General features: G+C 40.6%; 1 protein-coding gene across 1 annotated transcript; it reads right to left on the reverse strand.

Moving 5' to 3' along the window:
- Nucleotides 1-1,023: 1,023 nt before the first annotated feature.
- Nucleotides 1,024-11,843, reverse strand: LOC106607971 (nuclear receptor subfamily 2 group E member 1). Its single transcript, XM_014205507.3, has 9 exons — nucleotides 11,090-11,843; nucleotides 8,475-8,620; nucleotides 6,313-6,400; nucleotides 5,810-6,045; nucleotides 5,263-5,409; nucleotides 4,935-5,031; nucleotides 4,615-4,764; nucleotides 4,041-4,149; nucleotides 1,024-1,696 (listed from the first exon to the last, which is right to left on the reverse strand). Exons 1-9 carry the CDS (start codon nucleotides 11,145-11,147, stop codon nucleotides 1,534-1,536), a joined length of 1,194 nt encoding a protein of 397 aa, XP_014060982.1. The 5' UTR covers nucleotides 11,148-11,843; the 3' UTR covers nucleotides 1,024-1,533.
- Between the last annotated feature and the right edge of the window lie 2,594 nt (nucleotides 11,844-14,437).

Below are 14,437 nucleotides of genomic sequence, written 5' to 3' on the forward strand. Positions count from 1 at the left end.
CCATTAGTAGTGGTTTCTTTGCAGCAATTCGACCATGAAGGCTTGATTCACGGTCTCCTCTAAACAGTTAATGTTTTGATGTGTCTGTTACTTGAACTCTGTGAAGCATTTATTTGGGCTGCAATTTATGAGGCTAATGAACTTATCCTCTGCACCAGAGGTAACTCTGGGTCTTCCTTTCCTGTGGCGGTCCTCATGAGAGCCAGTTTCATCATGGCGCTTGATGTTTTTTGTGACTTTCAAAATTCTTGACATTTTCCGAATTGACTTGTGTCTTAAAGTAATGGACTGTCGTTTCTCTTTGCTTATTTGAGCTGTTCTTGCCGTAATATGGAGTTGATCTTTTACCATATAGGGCAATCTTCTATATACCATCCCCACCTTGTCACAACACAACTGATTGGCTGAAACGCATTAATAAGGAAATAAATTCCACAAATTAACTTTTAACAAGGCACACCTTTTAATTGAAATGCATTCCAGGTGACTACCTCATGAAGCTGGTTGAGAGAATGCCAAGAGCGTGCAAAGCTGTCAAGGCAAAGGGTGGCTACTTTGAAGAATCTCAAATAAAATATATTTTGATTTGTATACCACTTTTTGGGTTATTACATGATTCATCATGTAGTCTTCACTATTATTCTACAATGTAGAAAATAGTAAAAATCAAGAAAAACCTTTGAATAAGTAGGTGTGTCCAAACTTTTGACTGGTACTGTATATAGTTTTCCCCTATCGGGGAGGATTAAATGCATAGAAATATAATTAATAGAACAGACTAATCATATACTTGAATGGGGACTCCCATTCTATTGATTATATTTCTATACATTTAATCCTATCTGATAGGCGAAATCCAGATAGATTCAAAAATAAAAAATATTGGGCCCTGATCGGCTCTTTCCTCTCAATCCTCTGAGTGTATGGGATCATCACACAAGCTTGTAGAGAACAGTCGGTGTTGTCCCATCTTGAGGAGGTGGTGCCTCCTCTTCGGCAGTTGTGACGCTCCACGGCCTTTGGTTTCAGCACTGGGTCAAGTGCAACCCATATCACATTTGACCGTGGCTCGAGTTGCGAGTAATCTTTTTTGGTTTCTTCCATTCACTCAGATTGAACAATGCAATAAAAGATTGAAAGGGCATTTGTTGTGAAGCTCATTGGTCTTAGAGACACTCAAAAACATCTCCATGTTTTTATAGGTTCATCAATTATGGACAGATGGCTCATTCCACTGTAAAAGTCTTTACAATTGAAGATTATCCTTATTTTGTAAAAACCAGAGATTGCAGTATTTTGTGAAATTGTAACCTACTTAAATTGGCTAGGCAATTCTATTAGGGAAATTACATCCTCAAAACTTAAGCCTAACCCAAAGATGATTGTTCTACTTGGTAAAATCAAGCTTTTTTACTGTCTTCAATATGCATGTAATTTACAAATTACTCAGTTCTTAAAGTTCAACTTGCCATGCGCTCATTAGAACATTTGTGTCTGAGCATTTGCAGACACTCGAAAGCAGGGGAAATAAACTCATATATCGCTTGATTTGTACATATCAGACAGGAGCCTTGTGATGGGCACATTCCCGATGGTCTTCTTGAAAAATACTTCCTCTATGGTGGACGGGCTGACTGACCGCAGAGCTGGTAGAAGCAGGAGCAGCTTCCCAAAGCGGCAGGGCTGAGTTGGATATCTACAATAACAAAAACAAGAAAGATGCAATTATTTCATTTCCTTTAAATTTCATTTGTGACTGTTTTCTAATTGCACAGTGACTCCCTGAACATTTTGCTTGTATGTAACAGTTTATATGAATTGACCAAGTACCCAGCAAACGGAACATCCTAAGGACATTAGGCAACGTTCCCATTAGGTCCATTTTAGGGTTTTGGTGAGATGCTTTCGCACTGACGTTCTTTGAACATTATAGGAACATCAAAACATTACGTTAACCTCGGGACCATAAGATGACGTTCAGTACAGGTCCTAGTTTGGTCGCACTATAACGTTATAATAAAGTATTTTGATGACCAGGAAGCGTTAGAAATAGGTTCCTATTTGGTTTTGACAGAACATCATCCTCTGGACATTCAATAACTGCAAGGGAATGTTTCAGACAGGTCCTGGATTATTACAGACAAAACGTTACAATAAGGACGCAGCATGATCGTTAGGGTACGTTACAAAAAGGTCCCCGGGTTGTTCCAATGGGGCGTTATATTCAGGACATTCAGTAAACTCAAGGGGACATGCAGTAAAGGTCCTGGTCTGCTACCGACAGAAGGTTACAATAAATGATTAATGACCATTCGAGAACGTCCCCGTTTGGCTCTGACAGGAGGTCCTCATGACATTCAATGACCACACAGGAATGTTTCACACAGGTCCTAGTTTGCTCAGGCAAGACATTGTGTCATGGTCCCCAATAAGAGTCTGTCTAGTTCCTACCCTGTTAGTTGTGGGGATCGAGATGTAATCAAGTATGTTTTTAGGATGCGCTCATAGAGCTGGGCGATATGGACAAAAAGTTATATCACAATTACTTTCCATTAGCGGCAGATCTCTAGAATACATTCTATTCAACTGAGATTGTATGATTCAAGAAATAAGTTAGCTAGTTCATCTAACATTTCCAAGGAATGTATGATTGATATTTTCATGTGCCATCTGTCAAATTGGGATTCAGAATGATCCGATTTCTTTAGGGCACTAAAGTGATTCATTTGCCTACATCTTTTTTGTTCATATTGACCTCGGCTAGCCTATATGCTACAAAATGCACCACCTGAGGAAGTGGGAACTGAAAACACATTAACTAGATTGCTAACTCTAAATATTATATTTTTGCTCAACAGATATCTTTTTTGTGCATATTGGCCTAAGCTATAGGCCTATGCTACACTAGCTAGATTGCTAACTGTAAATGTGATTTTGTTGCTAGTTAGCGTTGATTGGTGATTAATCTATCAGTAAATGTAATGTCCTACAAATATGTTCCGTCTATAGGTCTAGGCTACTTGATGTGTTCATGGTGAATGGGGCGCTATACGCTCCGCTGGTGCATCATCTCTAAACCTTATTAGCCTACACACTCGGTTGTAAAGTGGTGCCATTTGCTCAAGATTGAGAGTTGATCAAATAAATGTTATACTGACACAAAGCTGAATTTATGCCTTCTGGGAATGTTACAAAATTCAAAAGTTATGGGCGGAGTTGGAAAGATGGATGTCAGAAGAATTGCAGTGTAAATGTACCTTTCATTCGTCTGTCTGTATATTTCAAGACATGACATATGAGGGTGCAGTGAGATACCCGATGGGTTGGACAATACTCTTCTCATCAAGTATCTTTTAAAAAGTTAAGACTCAAAAACTGGGAATAAATCAATCCTTCGTCGTTCAAGTAATGGAAAGGTCAGAGTGTTGGACTAGTAACCAAAAGGTTGCAAGATCGAATCCCTGAGCTGACAAGGTAAAAATCTGTCGTTCTGCCCCTGAACAAGGCAGTTAACCCACTGTTCCTAGGCCGTCATCGAAAATAAGAATGTGTTCTTAACTGACTTGCATACTTAAAAAAAGAAACATTTCAGTTAATGCACCTCTTCCTCTACTTCGTGAGCACAAAGGGAGCAAAACAGGGACAGCGCATATACTTTCATTGCAGTTTTCAAGATAATGCACATTACTGTTAACCATATAATGGTATTAGAACCCAAAAATCTGTAGGAATCAGCAAACATCCACAGGGCAATGACGCAACAAACCAGAAACTAGACAAAACCTCCACAGGATCATGGCACAACATTTGATGGCATTAGGCGACCATTTCGTGATGTTCTAACAGCTACATTTTGTTTGCAGTGTAGCCTATCTTGCTGTGCATAATAGCCTACTGTACAGAAATATGCCCATATTGGCTGGACACTTGTGTGCCAAGTATTTTGGTATAGTGAACAAATAGCTTAAATAAACAAGTGTCTGCATATCTGTTAAGAAATAAATCATTTCTAAACTGTTAGTTTTTATCAAATGTCTCACCTGGTGTGTATGTAACTGTTTAGGGTGAGCTGTGCCTCATCCTGTAGCGCAGCGATGGCACTGGCGTTGCGGAAACTCCTCAACTCTGACCCGCCATGCGTTGGCACAGCTTGAAGGGAAAAGGCACAGACAATATGGTTACTGACTGCCATTATATTCACATGTACCTGACAAATGCATAACTGTCAATATACATTTCATATTGATGGTCAAAGTACTTCAGACATCTGCATTGAAATGTAAAAAAAAACATATCTATTTTGTTTTTGGCATTAACATCCTTGGCTATAATTTTTTTTTTTCTAAACTATTGTTGACCTTGCAGGGCTGGGGACAATTCCGTTTAAATTCCAGTAAATTCAGAGTAAACCAAATTCCAATTCCACATTTTTCTTATTAAAAAGCATGGAAGATAGTTGGAATTGGGAATTGGAATTTCAATGAATTGCTGAATTGACTGCAATTCAAATTAAATTAACCCCAACCCTGCCTTCTTGTGATTTTAGTGAGGATCATTTATTTTAATATCATTTTTTATGACCCCCCCCCCCCCCCCCCCCCCCCTTCAACTCACCAGCTTTGAACGTGACGATGCACTTCAAACAGGCGAACTCGGTTGCGTCCAGACGCAGCTGTCTGAAGCGAGTAACGACCTCCTGCAGGGCTTGTATTTCTGAGATTATGTTATTCAACCGCTGGGACTCTGTGTTGTCTGTGTTCATACCTTCAAATAAATGGAATGGAGAATCTGTCTCTATTTTCGCTTTCCTTCCAACGCCACATTTAAATCCCATGGAATCGAAACGAAAATAATCTAAACGTATGATAGTAAGTAGCCTAAATCTAATCGGTTAAATAGAGTTAACCTGTTGATTGGTCATATGGGTTACATACCGGAAACAGCGAGCAGGGTGTTGGAGTCCACCGGAATGGCCCACTGCGCTATGCCCAGAACAAACAGTTCCCTCCAGGCGTCCTCCAACAGGATCAGCTGTAAAACAGATTACAAACCTCAGTCAGCGCCGCACAATGAGCATGCCTAAAATACTTCCAAGAAAATATTGATAGAGAATTAAGGTTTGAACACATTAGTTATATTATTTGATTACTGTATTTAGGCCTATGCAATTGCACATTTTATTTTTGGAAATGGATAGCCTAATAATGTAACTTATTGGCTAATATATATCCTATAATATCCATACTGAATATAGTGGCTTACCTGGTCAGGTAAGGGGAGCGTGGAGAAGGCGGGCACGCTCTTGGCCCACTTGATGCTCATGAAGAGCAGACGCGCAGCTGACTCACACACGGACTCCGTAGCGACCTCGTAGAGGTACATGGGCGTGCCACTGACCTCGTGAGGGTACTGCAACGCAGGAGGTCAATATAAACAAATAGGGCCTCGGGGTTCCATTTGAATAAAATAATGTGCTATAGGACTAATAAATATCGTGATCAAATACATTGGTGTCACATTTGTGACTAATATGTGTGTATCTCATAAAATTCAAAGCACCAACACTAGATTAAGCTGTGGGTCTAATTATAAACTCATGTTGCCTGCGTTGGATGGAGGTGAAAATATGAATTAGATATTGTGTGACTCGAAGCTGCTGAATCGGGACCGGAATGTCAACTTCTAAACCTCTTAAAAGTTGAGAAAGAAGCACGTTGTGTTTTTCCAACTTGCTTGGTTGTACTCCTTGACTCATTGGGCACATAGCGCAGCTCCGTGAGTGAAGGGTGAGCCGAGGACAGGGGCTTACCTTCGGGGTGGGCTGGGCCAGTCCAACGATGGCCTGCCTCTCCGGCGTGCTGGCTACGGCACTCATTTCCAAGTTATGTGGCTCCAATTGCGTGACTGTAGTGAAAAACGGTGGCCCCGGTAGGCTCGAGCCCGGGAAGTGGGTCGATGAACCGTTCACCTCTTTGTGCCCCCGGAAATATAGGGCGACCTGCTTGCGTATGGTGGACGTCCTGGGACCCCTCTCGTGCTGAACGGCTGTCAAATTGGAGAGCAGGGACAATACTCTTTAGTAAACTAGACCTACTCGTCTGTGAATGCCTTATTTATCAAAGTTCTTATTTTGTTCAAAGCTCGGTGAGGTAAAAGGCTTTGCCTCTTATGAGAATGTTATGAATACGTCCTCTGTTTACCCCGCTCTCAGCTGATTACGTTAAATACACTTTTCCATCCGATTTGATCGCCTCAAACCGAAATGTCACTGCCGGCGTGTAGCCAAAATAATAATTAAATTAAGCCTATTACCGTCTTTATTCATGTTCACGTCAAGACATTTTTTCAAACGGCAGGCTCTGCATTGGTTTCTGTGCGTTTTGTCCACGGGGCATCCTCCCTATAATGGAAACGAGAGAAAGAGAGAGAAAGAGAGAGAGGGGGGAGAGAGAGTGTGAGAGAGAGAGAGAGAGGGGTGGGGGGGAGAGCGAGAGCGAGAGAGAGAGAGAGAGAGAGAGGGGGGCGAGCGAGAGAGAGAGAGAATCACAGTTAAATGTTATTGCTCTGGGCCTCGTTTCCCTGTAGGGATGTAAATTAACCATTACGATGATCGTAGCCTACCAGTTGTATCGTTATTTACGAGGCAACTTTTTAAGCAAGTAGAAAAAACGTTCGCTAATTGCGTCGTTCAACCATGTGTCGAAACTGATAGGATCTAAAGAAAAGCAACGCTGCTCTCTTTAACATATTATAATTATTCCACAATACCGACGACGGATCGGCTCCTAGACTAGAGAGATATTACCACCTATGTCTGCAAATATTGAAGCGGTTATTATCCTTACCCAATAATAATGCATATTGTCACACATCAGGCAACATATTCAGGCAAAATTACAGACAGTAGCCTAGTCGCAAAAAATAACGGAGTATGATTTAAATATATAGGCCCATGTTGCCTATTTATCTTTTAATGCAGTGATCTCTGATTTCATTTAAAGCATCGTTTTATCTTTCACTTGTTTGCAAAAATTGCAAGTACTTTGGCAACTTTGTATTTAGAGTTAACTTTGTTCTGAACTTATCGGCGGTCAGTCAGACAGATATACCTAAAGCCTAAACATCTTGATTCTATGTTTAGCGGAGATCCTCTGTAGATAAAGTGATGCGGAAGGGCAAAAAACATCTAATGCTGCTCTTTGGTTGCTCAATGAGTGGTCTGGATCACTCGTAGATTTGGGAATGTTTTTAAGAGCAACGTTACTAACGAAGACTCTGGAAAACAGATCGGCTGCTAAAGATACATAGTGAGATGTTTTTTTAACCTTTATTTAACTAGGCAAGTCAGTTAAGAACAAATTCTTATTTTCAACAACGGGCCTTGGAATAGTGGGTTAACTGCCTTGTTCAGGGGCAGAACTATAGATTTTTACCTTGTCAGCTCGGGGATACGATCTTGCAACCTTACGGTTTCGAGTCCAACACTTTAACAACTAGGATACCTGCCGCCCCAACGATGATCTTAACACTATGAAGGCTCTGGCACAGTGAGTGAATGACATGCTGTGTTTGAGGGAGAAGCGAATGGCTGTTAAAGGCCCAGTGCAGTCAAAAACGTGATGTTCACGTGTTTTATATATATTTCCACGCCATGCGGTTGGATAATACTGTGAAATTGTGAAAACTATGATAATGCCCTTTTACTATAAGAGCTTGAAAATAGTATTGTCTTGGTGGGATGGAGTTTGGCCTGCCTGGTGATATTACCAGCCAGTAAATTAGTTCATAGACTAAGAGAGTTCCAAACCTCTCTTCCAATAACAGATAGTTTTCAGTTTCCCCTCCCCACTCAGACCACTCACAGACAGTCCTAGCAAATTCTTGCTTGAGGATTTGCTATTTCCTCACAAGCTGTTTTGGTTTCTTTTTGACAATTGTAATTGTCGCAGTAAGGTACTTAATTGTTACCCAGAAATGATTTGATTTTGAGATAAAAAACGGCTGCATTGGACCTTTAAACAGTTATTTTCCTGGGACGCAATTCTACAGGTGAAGGATGTGTTATTATCACAGCTATTGACTCGATCCCCCGCGGCTCAGCAGCAGTCTCATCTCCGAGGATAAGTAGGGCTATTCCGCCCACTGTTGGCTAAATCCTCGGGTTAGTGTCATTACATTAGATTGGATTACACCTGATACATTAAAGCAGGACTGTGTTTAGCGCCAGTCAATGGCCTTGGGTGGCGATGCAATTAGGCCCTGTCGTGCCCTGGGTGGCTGGCCGCTCACAGAGACAAGTCTTAGGAGAGATTTAACCCTGCAGACTCAAGACTGGCCGATAAAGACGCAACATGACCATGCGTAAAATGCCCAATGTGTGCGTCATGTTTGGATACATTTAGGATAACGTCCCCACCTGCATTTGAAATAGGTTTAACATTAAATTGGAAAAACACTGTAGTTAGGCATATTACCTGAGAACCTGATTTACAGACGTATGTCCTGTTTCTGCGGATGCTCCTCTTGAAGAAGCCAGAGCAGCCGTCACACGCGTACACGCCATAATGTTTCCCAGAGCTCCGGTCCCCACACACTTTACACGGGATATCCAAGATACGACCTGGAAAGAATAAATACAAATTCATTCATTGATATTTGTTAATTTTGAAAGTTAATGTACGTTGTTCCTTAAGATCAAGATTCAGAAAGGTGTTTTGCGCTTGGAAAGAGCACCTATCTGAATAAATGTTGCATCCAAACTCATGCCTTGTACCCCTCCTCCTCATCACCCCTCCCTCCCTTTCAATGAAGGAGGACAAAACAAAATACACAGTTACGTGACAACAGACAGTGTACAGTGTCTTCATATGCCGTCCGGCCATGGGAATGCACCCGCAAGTTTCTTGTGAGTTCGGTTGTGGGAAGCGTCATATCTGAGGTCTCTAAAGACAATTCCAGGGGGCACACAATGGAGACATTAGGGAAAGTGTTAACTTAATGATTTTCCCCATTGAACCTCGTCTGACTGCCCCGATCTCTACAAGCTGCCAACTCCCCCTCATAATGGGACTCGACAGCTGCTTTATCCCGCAGGTCTGTAGGCCTGCGGATTAGGGAGTGACACGGCACAGAGAATAATGCGCACCAACTCGTTTCACCAACTCAAATGAAGTGTATGTAAATCGACCCCGGAGAAAATGAAAAAAAGTGATTTCTGTAAAGATTTTTTATTCAAATCTATTTAAAAGAAGTATATTTGTATGTATATGAGGGAGTCTTTTTTATGGAGGGAAAAGAAGGCTATGTAATTACACTGACGTTTTGCCACCTGCTCATTGATTCACCATGCAGTGACCCGTCAAAAAGGGTAGCATGGGAATTCGGATACGACCCCATAACGACAGAGCATCAAAAACAATCGACTTCGGCGAGGATTTGGGACTTCAACACACCAATTATGCAAAGAGTACCAAAGAAGTCGTTGGCAATTACATTTCTATATCACGTGGTTTTATAAAGGATTGAAAACAAAAACGAATAAATAGGCCTAAGTTGCTCAAAACTATTCGTTTAAAAAAAAAAAACTTTATAAACCGTCGAAACAATCAATTAACGTTGGGCGATAGCCTAACTGCGCCACTGAAAAGTTTATACGCCAAGAAGTAGGCGTATAGGCATCATATAAGGAATGAATCCAATATCGCAATGTCCTCGTTAGACAATTATAATTATGCACTAATAACGGGCACATTTCCCATAAAGCTGTTGGAGGAACATTTTATGAAATAAAAATGAAGTTTGATTTTGGTGTGTGGGGGGAACACGTCTTTAACTTCTCTCAATAGGGGTTCCAGTCGTCGCCATTGTGTGCCGTAATTGCTTAAAGATATATGGCATATTCCATTACCGTAATTACCATCAACCCCAAAACCTGCTGAAAGAAGTTAGACTGAGTTTTACTAACTGAGGGAAATGTTTTTGTGACCACCCACAATGTGTGCAATGAACTTGGAGGAAAGCATGCAATATTATGCTACAACAATTGTGAATTATTCTAATTTAAAAGCAGTATGAAAGTGAATAATTGTAGATTGCTTTCTGAGATTTGCCGTTGGTGAAACAAATAATAACTATATGCGTTATAGTCATATTTCGTTTGTACGTGCTTAATGCAGTTTAGCAACACTTAACAAAATAACAAACAAAAATACATGCATTAAGCTACAGAATATACAATACAGGCTAATTGTTGTTGTCTCATTATTCCAGTTATTTGCACACACATGTTTTCTTTAATTTATGATGTACAAAGTCCCATAAAGTCCTGCATCTTTTTCAACCATAGAACATAATTAATAAATAAAAAAATGCAAGGGAAATGATTTGTGTATGTCCCCCCCCCCCCCCCACACACACACACACACACACACACACACACACACACACACACACACACACACACACACCACACACACACACACACACACACACACACACTCAAACACACACATTGACAAATAGACATATTGACAAATAGACATAATCATAGTTTGATAGTTTGGGTGTTTCGCACAAAATTTCAGGAACATTTAGTCCTACATGTTTTACTTTTACTCATCTTTTTAGAAATAAACATCGCAAAACAAGCAGAAATATGCAGTGTTATTTTTATGAGAGAATAATGCCGTACTTATCAACAACAAATAACTGGAATTAAACTCGAAAACGAAGAAGCATAGGCCTACAGCGCTCAATTTAGTTTTATTAATGGATAGGCTAGGCCTAGTACCATTCCTATGAAATTACGTTGTAAAATAAAAATATACTTTTTTAAGTAGGCCTAAGAGCATGCACAATTATTGTACAAAACCGACTTCATAGTTGAAGTTATAAAATGGGTTACCAGATGTATCCTACCGCAACTCCAAGGTAAACGCAAACTGTCGATGACTTCATTTCGGAATGTTTCAACGCCTTTCACATAATATCCTATTACTTTCCAATTCATACATGTTTGCATTATAACAATGATAAATACCTTACTAACCAATTATAATTTAAGAAGAAAGATAAACTTTAGTATGCTTACTTGATTTAACATTCAGAATATCCAAACACCCACTTGTTGACCCGGCGGGTTTGCTCATCGTGGACACTGTCGTTTATTTTCTATTTTCAGAATCAAAATCCTCTGTCTGTGCAAAAGCATCAGCTGAACGATATCAAAACATGAAATGTACAGTTTTCGCTGAAACGAATAGATGTATGTAAAGTCCTGACTCCTGAGTCGCCCAACTGTATATTTTCCAAGGATTATAAAATTCCAGCTATCAAGATGGATTTTGGAGTATCTGCAAGTACTGGACGTTGAGTTTCACAAAGTCCTGGCTGTGCGGACAGCAGCGCGATAGCCGTGTAGAGAGCCGTCTACACCGGGCGAGAGGCAAAGGCTCCTTGGTTGCGCAGAGCGCAACAAGGCGCACAAAGTTGGGTAAAAAACTGCCGTAGCGGCGCACCAAAACAGACGGACTGTCTACCAAGAGAGTCCAGAAGCCACGGAACACAAATAGTCTAAACCAACAAAAAACAATGCTCTTCTTAACTGATAAACAACGACTGGTAAAATAATGCTTGTTCAAACCCGAAGCAGAGGTGACTTTCTGCTGTGAGTCGTTAGATGAAAGCTTAGTAATATTTATGAGAAGTGTCAGAGAAGGCGGAGGGTGGAGAACTCCACTTCCTTCACCCACTTAGCTTGTCCCTGCTTTCTACTCCCAACTCTTGTGTGCCAGGATGACGTCACCCGACTCAGGCGGCTCGCTCTGAGGCAAGTGAAGTAAGAGTTCCGAAGGCTCGCGCAGAGGTTGTAACTGGGAGTGGAAAGAAAACACCGCGCTTTAGATTTATGTGAATTAATAAGGGGTGTTGTGCATGGCTATTGAACGATTCTCTCTTCATCTCTCTACACTCTATCTGATTGCTGCGTCTCTGGTGTTTTAATAGACATGTATCAATAGGTGCAACTTTCTCTTTATAGGATACTTAACATATTTATAAAGTGTTTGATAGGTTTGGTTAAATTAAGCTGCTTTTGTCAACTCCACATAGCCTTATCCAATGGTTCTTTGGGTAGAGTTTGAGCACAATTGAATGTGCACCTGTTGAGTTTAAGAATATGCAAGTGTGTTGTTACTACTATTGCCTAAAACGAATGTCGATCGATTATCATTGAGTGAGTGTCAATGGTAGACGGTTTGGGCATCCCCCTCATCTACCAGGGCTGTGTGACAGACAGAGACAGCGGTTCCCATCGCCCTTTAGTAGTCGGGAACGAAGCAGGGGTTCTGGGTCGGGGATGCACACGCTAATGTAGACTAGAACAGTGTGGTGGTCTCCTCCCTTGGCCCCCCTGTGCCCGCTCGCCGGGGCGGAAAGATGCAGCCTCTCCTCTCTGTCTGAGGAGCAGGGTGTGCCGGGGCGAGGGGACGATCGCACCCGTAGACCGCATCATTGACAGTGACACCCTGACCTTGACAGCTTGCTGCGCTTTCGCCCGCTAACTCCAGAAATCCATAATTCTGTTTTTTAATTATGAACATTCCCACGGTACCCTAGAGGACATATGGACGTTGAAAGTGTCGATTTAAACGGACAAGGGCGGGGTACAATTTCGTAATTAATTGCAATTAGTCGTTGTCAAGTCTTTCACACTTAAACCTGCCTTCAGCATGGCTCGCTTGGTTTAGTCAGTTTTGAACATGCTCGAGCTGGTCCAAGTATCAACTTCTCTAAGTTTATTATATATAAATATAATGAATGTGTTAAATAGCAAACTACGCAGGTGGATATCATCAGGCCTATCAAAACTAAAACTTTGACTATTTAGTAAACGTGTCTTAAAATGGAAATAATTGCTTCACAATATTGATATTCCACATTTAGTATAATGAGCTTTATTGCACACACTTCTTTCTATGTTTGCTACTTTTGGTGTGGCTTGATTTTGAAATGCATATGTGAGGGTGTGAGTGGGGGGCTGGGGGGGTGGCAGTTGAATGTGCGAGATAATCTCCTTAACTCTTTCTAATCCTCGTCAATCACTGATAGCCTTTACACAAATATAACCAACATCATGGTTGCCTGGGCTGCTTGCTTTCACTTTTTGTATTAGTGACTCCCTTCTTCTCCAGCAGTCAATGAAAAATCGTTAACAAAGGACCAGTGAATTGTGTATCTGGTTTTTGGCTTGACAGCATCAGTATGCAACTACTTAAATAGTCTTTAAATATTCGAGAGGCATAGGCCTGTGTCACATCACTTACTTATTCGAATAACCCTATAGGCTATAGAAAGCCGATATTACCACCGGGAAATTTTCCACCGTTATTAGCAATGAAAACCATATGAAGGCTATCAACTAGGCTGCATTCTTTTATATGAAATCAATCGAAAGGTAGCACTAACAAGATGTGCGTAAACCTATGGAGAGAAGTCAGTAAGCGCCGTAGAGAACAAATATGTGGGTCTGAGCAAGTGTGATGTCATTAATGTTTGTAGAAATGAATGTACATAAATGTTAAGTTGTCTACTGTCTTTGTCTATGTATGTTTTTGTATTGTAAGAAAAATCAAATACAATATTACAAAAAAAAGACAGCGAACATAATAGATCCAAGTCCACCAAAGACCTAGTGCTGCAACCTGGACTCAGAGCATTTCGTATTATTCTGTATGTAAATCCAACACACTACATTTAGTATGATATATTACGTTTCATACACTAGACAGGGCATAGACTGTTTAGTGGCAAAAAAGAAGGGTTAAATACAGGTAAAAATAACAAATCTTTCTTATAGCTGTCAGATATAGGAGAGACACTTCAGAACAAACTTGGGACCATCTGTTGTTCCATGTAGTGAATCTGTTATTCAATGCATTTGTATGGGCTAATAGCAGTATGGCCCAAAATCATTTTTCCTCAAATATGTTTTTTCAATATATTTTTTGATACTTCAAGGGGTCTTAAAATTCAAAATCAAATAGATAAATGATCCCTGGTATGATCTTCTTAAAACAATTCCATATAGTGTAGACATTGGTTGTTGATAATTGCAAGACAACCATTCTCAGGTCTTGCCATAGATTGTAGATTTAAGGCAAAACTGTAACTCATCCACTTAGGAACATTCACTGTCTTCTTGGTAAGCAACTCCAGTGTAGATTTGGCCTTGTGTTTTAGGTTATTGTCAGTGGAAAGCAGACTGATCCAGGTTTTCCTCTAGGATTTTGCCTGTGCTTAGCGCAGTTCTGTTTCTTTTTAATCCTGAAAACTCCCCCAGTTCTTAATGATTACAAGCATACCCATAACATGATGCAGCCACCACCATGCTTGAACATATGGAGAGTGGTACTCAGTAAAGTGTTGTATTGAATTTTCC

This window comes from Salmo salar, chromosome 06, assembly GCF_965601325.2.
Source record: "Salmo salar chromosome 06, fSalSal1, whole genome shotgun sequence".
NCBI classification, from domain to species: Eukaryota; Metazoa; Chordata; class Actinopteri; order Salmoniformes; family Salmonidae; genus Salmo; species Salmo salar.

What these genes read in the sequence shown, in the direction of transcription:
- LOC106607971 (XM_014205507.3), bottom strand. Translation starts at nt 11,147, where the DNA reads ATGAGCAAACCCGCCGGGTCAACAAGTGGGTGTTTGGATATTCTGAAT. An exon ending in CATCGTCACGTTCAAAGCTG is followed by an intron (nt 4,150 to 4,614) that starts GTGAGTTGAAGG and finishes TTTCCCTTCAAG; the next exon opens with CTGTGCCAACGCATGGCGGG. An exon ending in AACAGTTACATACACACCAG is followed by an intron (nt 1,697 to 4,040) that starts GTGAGACATTTG and finishes TTGTTATTGTAG; the next exon opens with ATATCCAACTCAGCCCTGCC.